This window comes from Oncorhynchus tshawytscha, unplaced genomic scaffold (assembly GCF_018296145.1).
Source record: "Oncorhynchus tshawytscha isolate Ot180627B unplaced genomic scaffold, Otsh_v2.0 Un_contig_11618_pilon_pilon, whole genome shotgun sequence".
Lineage (NCBI taxonomy): Eukaryota > Metazoa > Chordata > Actinopteri > Salmoniformes > Salmonidae > Oncorhynchus > Oncorhynchus tshawytscha.
Genome location: NW_024609343.1, coordinates 72860 through 90045, shown reverse-complemented (window position 1 = coordinate 90045; position 17186 = coordinate 72860). Strand labels below are relative to the sequence as shown.

Genomic DNA, 17186 nt, shown 5'->3' with positions numbered 1-17186 from the left:
TAGACAGGACAGACAGACAGTAACTAGACAGGACAGACAGACAGTAACTAGACAGGACAGACAGTAACTAGACAGGACAGACAGACAGACAGTAACTAGACAGGACAGACAGACAGTAACTAGACAGGACAGACAGACAGTAACTAGACAGGACAGACAGACAGACAGACAGACAGACAGACAGACAGTAACTAGACAGGACAGACAGACAGTAACTAGACAGGACAGAACTAGAGACAGACAGACAGACAGTAACTAGACAGGACAGACAGACAGACAGACAGACAGACAGACAGACAGTAACTAGACAGGACAGACAGACAGTAACTAGACAGGACAGACAGTAACTAGACAGGACAGACAGGGCCTCTACAGTTGAGTGACGGCTCTCAGATGTTTGATCCTGTTTCCATCAGAGTCTCCCAGTTCCACCACTAAGTCACAGCAACTCACTAGCTAGTCACTGAAACATTTCAAATGAAACATGTCAGCAACCATAATCATCTATCTTTTTTCTTATGCTATGGTGGGGAAATATTAGCACTAGTCCTGCCAAAATCAATGGTCTGTCGGTATTTTATGGTGTAGCTAACTAGGACATTATGTTCTGATGGTTTGCTATATGATTTTAGCTTGTTAAGTTAAATTAGCCATTACGCTAAACTGAGCTAATTTACCGACAGACCTGTCATGTTACAACAACAACAACAAGGCGTTAGCTGTTTTCTCGTTAAAATGTAAATCAGATGAACAGTAGTTTCTAACTAGTTTTACTAGATTGGAGTGACAAGGTAGCACCGGTTTAAAAAAAAAAAAAAAATCACTAGCTAGTCGTGAATTTTGAATGAGGCCTAGTAGTCTGTAAAAGCACCGGGGTAAATTTACCTGCATGCCCGGGGCCCCTGGGTCCACGCCAGTGTCGAGGATAGCGATGACGACACCCCGTCCATCGTACTCGGGGAACCTAGTGAGATAAGACGCAGCGCCGGTCTCTTTTTTAGGGAGCAACCCGTGGAAAGGGAACGGCTCGTCGGTAGAATGAGCTGCCATGATCGGACAGAGTAACAGTGGAAACAAAGAGCAGAGAAATAGGTTGAAGACCGACACCAAAGACAAGTGAGTACAGTATAGTTTAGAGGGGGGGGAAACGTGGCCGGTAAAAACAGTGAAGAGAGACCGGGAAGGACTTTTTTTTTTTAAAGGGACAGTACACTATTTAGAACAATCAAATGAGCCACAGGAGTCATCCTCAAAAAAAGGTGTCTAATAACACATAAAATTAAGTCAATAGCAACGAAAGAAGTCCTTCTGTAGCTATTTCATACACTGCCTATAGCGAATTGTTTAAAAACAGAAGTAGTGTAGGCTTATTTGTCTTTGTTCAAGGTTTAAACATGGACTATTAAAATAGTAAGGAAACAATGTTCTGGTCAGTGTTTCCATGGGACCCTAATTAGTGGGGCACAGGTAAAAAAATGTTTTTTTTAAATGTAAAAGTGTTTAAAACCAAATAATGGTGGATAAATGAAAACAATCTGCTTAATGGGGTGGCTCTTCCATAGAAGGGGCGGCAGCGTAGCCTAGTGGTTAGAGCGTTGGACTAGTACCCGGAAGGTTGCAAGTTCAAACCCCTGAGCTGACAAGGTACAAATCTGCCGTTCTGCCCCTGAACAGGCAGTTAACCCACTGTTCCTTGGCCGTCATTGAAAATAAGAATTTGTTCTTAACTGACTTGCCTGGTTAAATAAAATAAGTAGACACCAAAGCATTAGCAGCTGAGTCTGGTCTGTTTGGTTCATGGACAGCATTTCAGACCCCTTAAAGTTTTTACACATTTTGTTACGTTACAGCCTTATTCTAAAATGTATTAAATAGTTTTTACCCTCATCAATCTACACACCATACCCCATAATGACATCACAATACCCCATAATGACATCACAATACCCCATAATGACATCACAATACCCCATAACGACAAAGCAAAAAATGTATTAAAAATAAAAAATCAGAAATTTAGCATTTACATAAGTATTCAGACCCTTTAGTCAGTTCTTTGTTGAAGCACCTTTGGCAGTGTTACTCTCGAGTCTTCTTAGGTATGACACTACAAGCTTAGCACATCTGTATTTGAGGAGTTTCTCCCATTCTTCTCTGCAGATCCTCTCAAGCTCTGTCAGGTTGGATGGGGAGCGTCACTGCACAGCTATTTTCAGGTCTCTCCAGAGATGTTAGATCGGGTTCAAGTCTGGGCTCTGGCTGGGCCACTCAAGGACATTCAGAGACTTGTCCCGATGCCACTTCTATGTTGTCTTGTTGGAAGGTGAATCTTCATCCCAGACTGAGGTCCTGAGCACTCTGGAGCAGGATTTCATGAATGATCTCTCTGTACTTTGCTCTGTTCATCTTCCCCTCGATCCTGACTAGTCTCCCAGTCCCTGCCATTGAAAAACATCCCCACAGCATGATGCTGCCACCACCATGCTTCATTGTAGGGATGGTGCCAGGTTTCCTCCAGACGTGACGCTTGGCATTCAGGCCAAAGAGTTTAATATTGGTTTCATCAGACCAGATAATCTTGTTTCTCATCGTCTGATTCCTTTAGGTGCCTTTTGGCAAACTCCCAAGTGGGCTGTCATGTGCCTTTTACTGAGGAGTGGCTTCTGTCTGGCCACTCTACCATAAAGCCCTGATTTGTGGAGTGCTGCAGAGATGGTTGTCCTTCTGGAAGGTTCTCCCATCACCACAGAGGAACTCTGGAGCTCTGTCAGAGTGACCATCGGGTTCTTGGTCACCTCCCTGACCAAGGCCCTTCTCCCCCGATTGATCAGTTTGGCTGGGTGGCCAGCTCTAGGAAGAGTGTTGGTGGTTCCAAACTTCTTCCATTTAAGAATGATGGAGGCCTCTGTGATCTTGGGGACCTTCAATGCTGCAGACATTTGTTTGGTACCCTTTCCCAGATCTGTGCCTCGAAACAATCCTGTCTCAGCGCTGTCTCTACAGACAATGTATTCAACCTCATGGCTTGGTTTTTGCTCTGACATGCACTGTCAACTGTAGGACCTTATATAGACAGGTGTGTGCCTTTCCAAATCATGTCCAATCAATTGAACTTACCACAGGTGGACACCAATCAAGTTGTAGAAACATCTCAAGGATGATCAATGGAAACAGGACGCACCTGAGCTCAATTTGGAGTCTCATAGAAAAGGGTCTGAACACTTATGTAGATAAGGGATTTCTGTCTTTTTTTATTTTCAATACATTTGCAAAAAAAAAAGAAAAACCTGTTTTTCACTGCGGCATTATGGGGTATTGTGATGTCATCATGGGGTATTGTGATGTCATTATGGGGTATTGTGATGTCATTATGGGGTATTGTGATGTCATTATGGGGTACTGTGATGTCATTATGGGGTATTGTGATGTCATTATGGGGTACTGTGATGTCATTATGGGGTATTGTGATATCATTATGGGGTATTGTGATGTCATTATGGGGTACTGTGATGTCATTATGGGGTACTGTGATATCATTATGGGGTATTGTGATATCATTATGGGGTATTGTGATGTCATTATGGGGTACTGTGATGTCATTATGGGGTACTGTGATATCATTATGGGGTACTGTGATGTCATTATGGGGTACTGTGATGTCATTATGGGGTACTGTGATATCATTATGGGGTACTGTGATGTCATTATGGGGTACTGTGATGTCATTATGGGGTACTGTGATATCATTATGGGGTATTGATATCATTATGGGGTATTGTGATGTCATTATGGGGTACTGTGATGTCATTATGGGGTACTGTGATATCATTATGGGGTACTGTGATATCATTATGGGGTATTGTGATGTCATTATGGGGTATTGTGATGTCATTATGGGGTACTGTGATGTCATTATGGGGTATTGTGATATCATTATGGGGTATTGTGATGTCATTATGGGGTACTGTGATATCATTATGGGGTATTGTGATGTCATCATGGGGTATTGTGATGTCATCATGGGGTATTGTGATGTCATCATGGGGTATTGTGATGTAGATTGATGAGGAACATTTTTATTGAATCCATTTTAGAATAAGGCTGTAATGTAACAAAAAGCCAAGGGGTCTGAAGGCACTGTACCGAGCCCTCCACATCGTTACTGTACCGAGGCCTCCACATCGATACTGTACCGAGGCCTCCACATCGTTACTGTACCAAGCCCTCCACATCGTTACTGTACCGAGCCCTCCACATCGATACTGTACCGAGGCCTCCACATCGATACTGTACCGAGGCCTCCACATCGATACTGTACCGAGGCCTCCACATCGATACTGTAACGAGTCCTCCACATCGTTACTGTACCGAGGCCTCCACATCGATACTGTAACGAGTCCTCCACATCGTTACTGTACCGAGGCCTCCACATCGTTACTGTACCGAGCCCTCCACATCGTTACAACGCTTGAGAGGCGTACGATACTGTACCGAGCCCTCCACATCGTTACTGTACCGAGCCCTCCACATCGTTACTGTACCGAGCCCTCCACATCGTTACTGTACCGAGGCCTCCACATCGATACTGTACCGAGTCCTCCACATCGATACTGTACCGAGTCCTCCACATCGATACTGTACCGAGTCCTCCACATCGATACTGTACCGAGTCCTCCACATCGTTACTGTACCGAGGCCTCCACATCGATACTGTACCGAGTCCTCCACATCGATACTGTACCGAGTCCTCCACATCGATACTGTACCGAGCCCTCCACATCGATACTGTACCGAGTCCTCCACATCGATACTGTACCGAGTCCTCCACATCGATACTGTACCGAGTCCTCCACATCGTTACTGTACCGAGGCCTCCACATCGATACTGTACCGAGTCCTCCACATCATTACTGTACCGAGGCCTCCACATCGATACTGTACCGAGGCCTCCACATCGTTACTGTACCGAGTCCTCCACATCATTACTGTACCGAGCCCTCCACATCGTTACTGTACCGAGTCCTCCACATCATTACTGTACCGAGGCCTCCACATCATTACTGTACCGAGCCCTCCACATCGTTACTGTACCGAGTCCTCCACATCGATACTGTACCGAGCCTCTGCATGCCTCTTGCTTCTAAGCCTCCTACCACCTTTCGGATCAAGCATAAATTGGCGTTTAGCGGTTCCCAAAGTGGGGTCTGCTGACCCCTGTTGTTTTTTTATGAATATTGCTAGCAACAACAGATTAAACTGTGATCTGTGGCTGAAAGTGTAGAAGGTGCCACACAGTGCATTGTATTACTATTCATCCACAATGTTCTTAACCGTTAGATGCATATTGTGTGGTGTTGTTGCGGTGTTTAAAGACAGTCATCTGTTTGTTTGAAGACAATCATTTCAGGGAGCGTGCTGTCTGGGGGTGTGGTCAAACTGTCGGGGGGTGTGGTCAAACGGTATGGTGTGTGGTCAAACTGTCTGGGGGTGTGGTCACTGTCTGGAGGTGTGGTCACTGTCTGGGGGTGTGGTCAAACTGTCTGGGGGTGTGGTCAAACTGTCTGGGGGTGTGGTCACTGTCTGGAGGTGTGGTCACTGTCTGGAGGTGTGGTCAAACTGTCTGGGGGTGTGGTCACTGGAGGTGTGGTCAAACTGTCTGGGGGTGTGGTCAAAGCTGTTCTGAAGCTATGTTTGTGGTTGTTTATTACAATGTGAGAATATTTATTGATTAGAAAGTTGGGCCACTGCCGGAATGTATTTTTCTGTTGCCAGTTTATTCTGTGATTGGAGACGTGATGATGGGGTACTGTGGTGTGATTGGATGTTTAGTTGTAGTAAGTAGGTGTGATTGGAGACGTGGTGATGGGGTACTGTGGTGTGATTGGATGTTAAGTTGTAGTAAGTAGGTGTGATTGGAGACGTGGTGATGGGATACTGTGGTGTGATTGGATGTTAAGTTGTAGTAAGTAGGTGTGATTGGAGACGTGGTGATGGGGTACTGTGGTGTGATTGGATGTTTAGTTGTAGTAAGTAGGTGTGATTGGAGACGTGATGATGGGGTACTGTGGTGTGATTGGATGTTTAGTTGTAGTAAGTAGGTGTGATTGGAGACGTGGTGATGGGGTACTGTGGTGTGATTGGATGTTTAGTTGTAGTAAGTAGGTGTGATTGGAGACGTGGTGATGGGGTACTGTGGTGTGATTGGATGTTTAGTTGTAGTAAGTAGGTGTGATTGGAGACGTGATGATGGGGTACTGTGGTGTGATTGGATGTTTAGTTGTAGTAAGTAGGTGTGATTGGAGACGTGGTGATGGGGTACTGTGGTGTGATTGGATGTTTAGTTGTAGTAAGTAGGTGTGATTGGAGACGTGGTGATGGGGTACTGTGGTGTGATTGGATGTTTAGTTGTAGTAAGTAGGTGTGATTGGAGACGTGATGATGGGGTACTGTGGTGTGATTGGATGTTTAGTTGTAGTAAGTAGGTGTGATTGGAGACGTGGTGATGGGGTACTGTGGTGTGATTGGATGTTTAGTTGTAGTAAGTAGGTGTGATTGGAGACGTGGTGATGGGGTACTGTGGTGTGATTGGATGTTTAGTTGTAGTAAGTAGGTGTGATTGGAGACGTGGTGATGGGGTACTGTGGTGTGATTGGATGTTAAGTTGTAGTAAGTAGGTGTGATTGGAGACGTGGTGATGGGATACTGTGGTGTGATTGGATGTTAAGTTGTAGTAAGTAGGTGTGATTGGAGACGTGGTGATGGGGTACTGTGGTGTGATTGGATGTTAAGTTGTAGTTAGTAGGTGTGATTGGATGTTTAGTTGTAGTAAGTAGGTGTGTATGGAGACGTGATGATGGGGTACTGTGGTGTGATTGGATGTTAAGTTGTAGTAAGTAGGTGTGATTGGAGACGTGGTGATGGGGTACTGTGGTGTGATTGGATGTTAAGTTGTAGTAAGTAGGTGTGATTGGAGACGTGGTGATGGGGTACTGTGGTGTGATTGGATGTTTAGTTGTAGTAAGTAGGTGTGATTGGAGACGTGGTGATGGGGTACTGTGGTGTGATTGGATGTTTAGTTGTAGTAAGTAGGTGTGATTGGAGACGTGATGATGGGGTACTGTGGTGTGATTGGATGTTTAGTTGTAGTAAGTAGGTGTGATTGGAGACGTGATGATGGGATACTGTGATGTGATTGGATGTTAAGTTGTAGTAAGTAGGTGTGATTGGAGACGTGGTGATGGGGTACTGTGGTGTGATTGGATGTTTAGTTGTAGTAAGTAGGTGTGATTGGAGACGTGATGATGGGGTACTGTGGTGTGATTGGATGTTTAGTTGTAGTAAGTAGGTGTGATTGGAGACGTGGTGATGGGGTACTGTGGTGTGATTGGATGTTAAGTTGTAGTAAGTAGGTGTGATTGGAGACGTGGTGATGGGATACTGTGATGTGATTGGATGTTAAGTTGTAGTAAGTAGGTGTGATTGGATGTTTAGTTGTAGTAAGTAGGTGTGATTGGAGACGTGGTGATGGGGTACTGTGGTGTGATTGGATGTTAAGTTGTAGTAAGTAGGTGTGATTGGAGACGTGGTGATGGGGTACTGTGGTGTGATTGGATGTTTAGTTGTAGTAAGTAGGTGTGATTGGAGACGTGATGATGGGATACTGTGATGTGATTGGATGTTAAGTTGTAGTAAGTAGGTGTGATTGGAGACGTGGTGATGGGGTACTGTGGTGTGATTGGATGTTTAGTTGTAGTAAGTAGGTGTGATTGGAGACGTGATGATGGGATACTGTGGTGTGATTGGATGTTAAGTTGTAGTAAGTAGGTGTGATTGGAGACGTGGTGATGGGGTACTGTGGTGTGATTGGATGTTAAGTTGTAGTAAGTAGGTGTGATTGGAGACGTGGTGATGGGGTACTGTGGTGTGATTGGATGTTAAGTTGTAGTAAGTAGGTGTGATTGGAGACGTGATGATGGGATACTGTGATGTGATTGGATGTTAAGTTGTAGTAAGTAGGTGTGATTGGATGTTTAGTTGTAGTTAGTAGGTGTGATTGGATGTTAAGTTGTAGTTAGTAGGTGTGTTTGGAGACGTGATGATGGGATACTGTGGTGTGATTGGATGTTTAGTTGTAGTATGTAGGTGTGATTGGATGTTTAGTTGTAGTAAGTAGGTGTGTATGGAGACGTGATGATGGGGTACTGGGGTGAGATTGGATGTTAAGTTGTAGTAAGTAGGTGTGATTGGATGTTTAGTTGTAGTAAGTAGGTGTGATTGGATGTTTAGTTGTAGTAAGTAGGTGTGATTGGATGTTTAGTTGTAGTTAGTAGGTGTGATTGGATGTTTAGTTGTAGTAAGTAGGTGTGATTGGATGTTTAGTTGTAGTAAGTAGGTGTGATTGGATGTTTAGTTGTAGTTAGTAGGTGTGATTGGAGATGTGATGATGGGATACTGTGGTGTGATTGGATGTTTAGTTGTAGTAAGTAGGTGTGATTGGATGTTAAGTTGTAGTAAGTAGGTGTGATTGGATGTTAAGTTGTAGTAAGTAGGTGTGATTGGATGTTTAGTTGAAGTAAAGGACAGGAAACAGCCTGTAAGGGGTTTGAACCACAGACCCTGTGGCTGTGGGGAAAGACCCCACCTGTGCCATAGAGACTCAAACCCCTTGTAACAAGCATGCTGTCCACAGGAACGACAGGGACATGTGGAGTTGGGAAGTCAACAGCAACTTACCTGACTGACACTAGGTGGCGATATGGGACCTTTAGTTCAGACAGCCAGGTTTACCAGAGATGGTCTATAATGTTAAACAGGCTATAAATTACCTCTTTCCCTCTGAAGTTGTCTACTACCCTGATCCCAGAGGGGATATGAGGATACCAGCTCCCTGTAGACAGCTGACTAACAGCTCCATGTAGACCGCTGACTGACAGCTCCGTGTAGACCGCTGACTGACAGCTCCATGTAGACCGCTGACTGACAGCTCCATGTAGACCGCTGACTGACAGCTCCATGTAGACCGCTGACTGCCAGCTCCGTGTAGACCGCTGACTGACAGGCTGTGTAGACCGCTGACTGACAGCTCCGTGTAGACCGCTGACTGACAGCTCCATGTAGACCACTGACTGACAGCTCCATGTAGACCGCTGACTGATAGCTCCGTGTAGACCGCTGACTGACAGGCTGTGTAGACAGCTGACTGACAGCTCCATGTAGACAGCTGACTGACAGCTCCATGTAGACCGCTGACTGACAGCTCCATGTAGACCGCTGACAGACAGGCTGTGTAGACCGCTGACTGACAGCTCCATGTAGACCGCTGACTGACAGCTCCATGTAGACCGCTGACTGACAGCTCCATGTAGACCGCTGACTGACAGCTCCATGTAGACCGCTGACTGACAGCTCCATGTAGACCGCTGACTGACAGCTCCATGTAGACCGCTGACTGACAGCTCTGTGTAGACCGCTGACTGACAGCTCTGTGTAGACCGCTGACTGACAGCTCCGTGTAGACCGCTGACTGACAGCTCCATGTAGACCGCTGACTGACAGCTCCATGTAGACCGCTGACTGACAGCTCTGTGTAGACCGCTGACTGACAGCTCCGTGTAGACCGCTGCCTGACAGGCTGTGTTGTCTCCTCTTCATAAAGCCAGAAGGTTTCAGCCTGAAGGATTGGGGCATGGCTGGCAGCACAGCCTTGACTAACTCTGGTCTGTGTTGTCTCCTCTTCATAAAGCCAGAAGGTTTCAGCCTGAAGGATTGGGGCATGGCTGGCAGCACAGCCTTGACTAACTCTGGTCTGTGTTGTCTCCTCTTCATAAAGCCAGAAGGTTTCAGCCTGAAGGATTGGGGCATGGCTGGCAGCACAGCCTTGACTAACTCTGGTCTGTGTTGTCTCCTCTTCATAAAGCCAGAAGGTTTCAGCCTGAAGGATTGGGGCATGGCTGGCAGCACAGCCTTGACTAACTCTGGTCTGTGTTGTCTCCTCTTCATAAAGCCAGAAGGTTTCAGCCTGAAGGATTGGGGCATGGCTGGCAGCACAGCCTTGACTAACTCTGGTCTGTGTTGTTCTAAATGGAACCCAAAAGGGTTCTACCTGGAACCAAAAGGTTTTTTTCAAAGGGTTCTTTGATGGGGACAGTCGAAGAACCCTTTTTGGTTCTAAATTGCACCTTTTTCTGAGTGTAGATATTCACCATCTGTAGGAATATCTCCCTGTTAGTGGAACAGGGAAACCCAAGAGCAGACGAGGACACTAGGATCGTGGACTTCAGGAAACAGCAGAGGGAGCACCCCCCTATCCACATCGACAGGACAGTAGTGGAGCAGGGAAACCCAAGAGCAGACTCCGATGAGGAGACTGGATGAAGAAACCAAGGTATTTATTGACTTGCCCAAGCAAGTCTCTTCTTCTTATTGGTGTCCTTTAGTAGGGGGTTTCTTTGCAGCAATTCGACCGTGAAGGCCTGATTCACGCAATCTCCCTCTGAACATTTGATATTGAGATGTGTCTGTTACTTGAACTCTGTGAAGCATTCATTCCAGGCTGAAATTTCTGAGGCTGGTAAACTCTAATGAACGTATCCTCTGCAGCAGAGGTAACTCTGGGACTTCCTTTCCTGTGGCGGTCCTCATGAGAGCCAGTTTCATCATAGCGCGTGATGGTTTCTGCGACTGAACTTGAAGAAACTTTTAAAGTTCTTGACATTTTCTGGGTTGACTGACCTTCATGTCTTAAAGTAATGATGGACTGTTGTTTCTCTTTGCTTATTTGAGCTGTTCTTGCCATAATATGGACTTGCTCTTTTTCCAAATAAGGCTATCTCTTGTATACCACCCCTACCTTGTCACAACATAACTGATTGGCTCAAACACATTAAGAGGGAACGAAATCCCACAAATGAAACAAAGCACGCCTGTTAATTGAAATGCATTCCAGGTGACTACAGCATGAAGCTGGTTGAGAGAATGCCAAGAGTGTGCAAAGCTGTCATCAAGGCAAAGCGTGTTAACTTTGAAGAATCTCAAATATAAAATATATTATGATTTGTGTCACGGGTGGGCTAGGGTGGGCATTCTATGTCCTGGCCATAGAGAGGCTTTTATTCTCTATGTTGGTTAGGCCAGGGTGTGGCTAGGGTGGGCATTCTATGTCCTGGCCATAGAGAGGCATTTATTCTCTATGTTGGTTAGGCCAGGGTGTGACTAGTGACTAGGGCCATAGTTTATTCTCTATGGGCATTCTATGTCCTGTCCTGCCATAGAGAGGCTTTTATTCTCTATGTTGGTTAGGCCAGGGTGTGACTAAGGTGGGCATTCTATGTCCTGGCCATAGAGAGGCTTTTTATTCTCTATGTTGGTTAGGCCAGGGTGTGACTAGGGTGGGCATTCTATGTCCTGGCCATAGAGAGGCTTCTATTCTCTATGTTGGTTAGGCCAGGGTGTGACTAGGGTGGGCATTCTATGTTCATTTTCTATGTTTTGTATTTCTATGTCTTGGCCTGGTATGGTTCTCAATCAGAGGCAGCTGTCTATCGTTGTCTCTGATTGAGAACCATACTTAGGTAGCTCTTTCCCACTGGGTGTGTGTGGGTAGTTGCTTTCTGTTTTTGTGTGTCTGCACCAGACAGAACTATTTCGGTTGTTCTCTTTGTTGTTTTGCTATTCAGTGTTCAGTTCGACTAATAAAGCATGAACACCAACAGCCACCAACAGCCGTTACAATTTGTTTAACCCTTTTTTGGTTACTACATGATGTGTTATGTAATATGTGTTATTTCATAGTTTTGATGTCTTCACTATTATTCTACAATCTAGAAAATAGTCAAAATAAAGAAAAACCCCTGAATGAGTAGGTGTCCAAACTTTTGACTGGTATTGTACATGACAATAACAAGACAAGACAAACATAAGAACTGAGGATGATGTACATGACAATAACAAGACAAACATAAGAACTGAGGATGATGTACATGACAATAACAAGACAAACATGAGAACTGAGGACGATATACATGACAATAACAAGACAAGACAAACATAAGAACTGAGGACGATAAACATGACAATAACAAGACAAGACAAACATAAGAACTGAGGACGATAAACATGACAATAACAAGACAAGACAAACATAAGAACTGAGGACGATAAACATGACAATAACAAGACAAGACAAACATGAGAACTGAGGACGATATACATGACAATAACAAGACAAACATGAGAACTGAGGATGTAATACATGACAATAACAAGACAAACATGAGAACTGAGGACAATATACATGACAATAACAAGACAAACATGAGAACTGAGGACGATATACATGACAATAACAAGACAAACATGAGAACTGAGGACGATATACATGACAATAACAAGTGTGACGTAGAAGTCCGTCACTGGCGTAGAAGTCGCGGGCAGCATTTGGTTCTTTAACGCAGGCACACATTCATCACTCCTCCCTGCTCCATTATCAGATAAGGTAACAATGTGGGTCGACACACAAGTTAACTTCTCTGTCTTTTCACACTTATGTCAATGTTCATATTTAATACAAGCAATATGTATTTTACTTATCTATGTTATGGATGAGCGCGTTGTTTGTTTGTTCTGTTCCTCTCTCTCTCCATCTCTGTAGCTTCCGGGTATGCTGGATAAGGACCCGAGCTAAGGGAATTGGGCTGACTTCGTAGTGCCTGTCCCAAATGGCTCATAAATGTAAATGGGCATATTAAAAGACACTGTCAGTAGTGATGTCATTTTGTAAATGTTGTGGTGATATTGTTTAACAGACATGTTGCAATGTATATCCTTTAGTATGTTTAGTTCATGGAAAATGTAGGTTTGTATAGGCAATTGCTTAATTAATTAGTGTTAATTGTTCTGAGGGGAGGGGCTAGCCCTACAAAAGGAGCCTCTCTTTCAGTTCATGGGGAGGCCATTTTGGATTGAGCTGTGAATGTGGCAGCATTGTTTTTAGCTGTCCCATAAGGTATATGTTTGATGGCAGTACTGTTGTTGTTGTTCCGGAATCACTATGTAAATAAACACAATTGCACAGAGCTTTTGCGGCTCCGCCATCTTTTTATTTTTGATAGAGGTTAGGTTTTCGAGTATAGCCTTCTGGCCTACTCTACGTGACACAAGACAACATGAGAACTGAGGACGATATACATGACAATAACAAGACAAACATAAGAACTGAGGATGATGTACATGACAATAACAAGACAAGACAAACATAAGAACTGAGGACGATAAACATGACAATAACAAGACAAACATAAGAACTGAGGACGATAAACATGACAATAACAAGACAAGACAAACATAAGAACTGAGGACGATAAACATGACAATAACAAGACAAACATAAGAACTGAGGATGATGTACATGACAATAACAAGACAAGACAAACATAAGAACTGAGGACGATAAACATGACAAAACAAGACAAGACAAACATAAGAACTGAGGACGATAAACATGACAATAACAAGACAAGACAAACATAAGAACTGAGGACGATAAACATGACAAAACAAGACAAGACAAACATGAGAACTGAGGACGATAAACATGACAATAACAAGACAAACATAAGAACTGAGGACGATAAACATGACAATAACAAGACAAACATGAGAACTGAGGACGATAAACATGACAATAACAAGACAAACATGAGAACTGAGGACGATAAACATGACAATAACAAGACAAACATGAGAACTGAGGACGATAAACATGACAATAACAAGACAAACATGAGAACTGAGGATGATAAACATGACAATAACAAGACAAACATGAGAACTGAGGACAATAAACATGACAATAACAAGACAACATAAGAACTGAGGACGATAAACATGACAATAACAAGACAAACATGAGAACTGAGGACGATAAACATGACAATAACAAGACAACATAAGAACTGAGGATGATAAACATGACAATGACAAGACAAACATAAGAACTGAGGACGATAAACATGACAATAACAAAACAAACATAAGAACTGAGGATGATAAACATGACAATGACAAGACAAACATAAGAACTGAGGACGATGTACATGACAATACTCAGACAAACACTCGATACAACACATTAGGATAACACAGTTATCTGTAATGCCATGGTGTAGCCTAATGCAAAAATAAATAAGGAAAACCAACCTGACCTCTTCAACGTTACGTCTCCATGTGGTAACAACCTGACCTCTTCTACATACAGTTGACGTCGGAAGTTTAAATACACTTAGGTTTGAGTCATTAAAACTCGTTTTTCAACCACTCCACAAATTTCTTGTTAACAAACTATAGTTTTGGCAGGTCGGTTAGGACATCTACTTTGTGCATGACAAAAGTAATTTCTCCAACAATTGTTAACAGACAGATTTTTTCATTTATAATTCACTGTATCACAATTCCAGTTGGTCAGAAGTTTACATACACTAAGTTGACTGTGCCTTTAAACAGCTTGGAAAATTCCAGAAAATGATGTCACGGCTTTGGAATCTTCTGATAGGCAAATTGACATTTTGAGTCCATTGGAGGTGTACCTGTGGATGTATTTCAAGGCCTACCTTCAAACTCAGTGCATCTTTGCTTGACATCATGGGAAAAACAAAAGAAATCAACCTTGACATCACAAAAAAATTGTTGACCTCCACAAGTCTGGTTCATCCTTGGGAGCAATTTCCAAATGCCTGAAGGTACCACATTCATCTATACAAATAATAGTACGCAAGTATAAACACCATGGGACCACGCAGCCGTCATACCACTCAGGAAGCAGACGCGTTCTGTCTCCTAGAGACGAACATACTTTGGTGCGAAAAGTGCAAATCAATCCCAGAACAACAGCAAAGGACCTTGTGAAGATGCTGGAGGAAACAGGTACAAAATCCACAGTAGGTATCAATATCCACAGTAAAACAAGTCCTATATCGACATAACCTGAAAGGCCACTCAGCAAGGAAGAAGCCACTGCTCCAAAACCACCATAAAAAAGCCTAACTACGGTTTGCAACTGCACATGGGGACAAAGATTGTACTTTTCGGAGAAATGTCCTCTGGTCTGATGAAACAAAAATAGAACTGTTAGGCCATAATGACCATCGTTATGTTTGGAGGAAAAAGGGGAGGCTTGCAAGCCGAAGAACACCATCCCAAACATGAAGCACGGGGGTGGCAGCATCATGTTGTGGGGGTGCTTTGCTGCAGGAGGGACTGGTGCACTTCACAAAATAGATGGCATCATGAGGGAGGACAATTATGGGGATATATTGAAGCAACATCTCAAGACATCCGTCAGGAAGTTAAAGCTTGGTCGCAAATGGTTCTTCCAAATGGACAATGACGCCAAGCATACTTCCAAAGTTGTGGCAAAATGGCTTAAGGTCAACAAAGTCAAGGTATTGGAGTGGCCATCACAAAGCCCTGACCTCAATCCTATAGAAAATGTGTGGGCAGAACTGAAAAACCAAGTGTGAGCAAGGAGGCCTACAAACCTGACTCAGTTACACCAGCTCTGTCAGGAGGAATGGGCCAAAATTCACCCAACTTATTGAGGGAAGCTTGTGGAAGGCTACCCGAAACGTTTGACCCAAGTTAAACAATTTAAAGGCAATGCTACCAAATACTAATTGAGTGTATGTAAACTTCTGACCCAGTGGGAATGTGATGAAAGAAATAAAAGCTAAAATAAATAATTCTCTCTACTATTATTTCACATTCTTAAAATAAAGTGGTGATCCTAACTGACCTAAGACAGGGAATTTTTACAAGGATTAAATGTCAGGAATTGTGAAAACCTGAGTTTAAATGTATTTGGCTAAGGTGTACGTAAACTTCTGACTTCAACTGTGCATCCAGTGAAAAAGAATGAGCTTTGGTTCAAATCTATGCTCACACACACACACACACACACACACACACACACACACACACACACACACACACACACACACACACACACACACACACACACACACACACACACACACACACACAAACACACACACACCCAAACACACACACACACAAACACACACACACACACCCAAACACACCCAAACACCCAAACACACACACACACACACACACACACACACACACACACACACACACACACAGGCCGTGGTTTACCACAGGGCGTAGCCTCCGAGGTTCTGTACTAAAATACATGCATCATGTCATCAACGACTGTTAGTTTATGTAGGCCTCTGTCATTTACTGTTTCCCTGGGAGCCTGTCTGGACGGAGAGCCCCATGTCCCTTCATTCTGAACTAATGTAACTCATAGCTAACCCTAACTAACTCAGCTCCCTCCACCCATCCCTTTACTATCCTAACCCCATGTCTCTTTACTATTGAAATAACTAACTAACTAACTAACTCAGCTCCCTCCACCCATCCCTTTACTATCCTAACCCCATGTCCCTTCATTCTGAACTGATGTAACTCATAGCTAACTAACTAACTAACTAACTCAGCTCCCTCCATCCATCCCTTTACTATCCTAACCCCATGTCCCTTCATTCTGAACTGATGTAACTCATAGCTAACTAACTAACTAACTAACTAACTAACTAACTAACTAACTAACTAACTCAGCTCCCTCCACCCATCCCTTTACTATCCTAACCCCATGTCCCTTCATTCTGAACTAATGTAACTCAAAGCTAACTAACTAACTAACTAACTAACTCAGCTCCCTCCACCCATCCCTTTACTATCCTAACCCCATGTCTCTTTACTATTGAAATAACTAACTAACTAACTAACTCAGCTCCCTCCACCCATCCCTTTACTATCCTAACCCCATGTCCCTTCATTCTGAACTGATGTAACTCATAGCTAACTAACTAACTAACTAACTAACTAACTAACTCAGCTCCCTCCATCCATCCTTTTACTATCCTAACCCCATGTCTCTTTACTATTGAAATAACTAACTAACTAACTAACTCAGCTCCCTCCACCCATCCCTTTACTATCCTAACCCCATGTCCCTTCATTCTGAACTGATGTAACTCATAGCTAACTAACTAACTAACTAACTAACTCAGCTCCCTCCATCCATCCCTTTACTATCCTAACCCCATGTCCCTTCATTCTGAACTGATGTAACTCATAGCTAACTAACTAACTCAGCTCCCTCC

General features: G+C 43.6%; 1 protein-coding gene across 1 annotated transcript in view; it reads right to left on the bottom strand.

The window, feature by feature from the left end:
* tpp2 (tripeptidyl peptidase 2) overlaps positions 1–1195 on the bottom strand; it is a 53947-nt gene extending 52752 nt beyond the window's left edge. Inside the window, 1 exon segment of the mRNA XM_042314929.1 lies at positions 886–1195. Within this exon segment, the coding sequence (XP_042170863.1) occupies positions 886–1050 (165 nt within the window). The 5' untranslated portion in view covers positions 1051–1195.
* Between the last annotated feature and the right edge of the window lie 15991 nt (positions 1196–17186).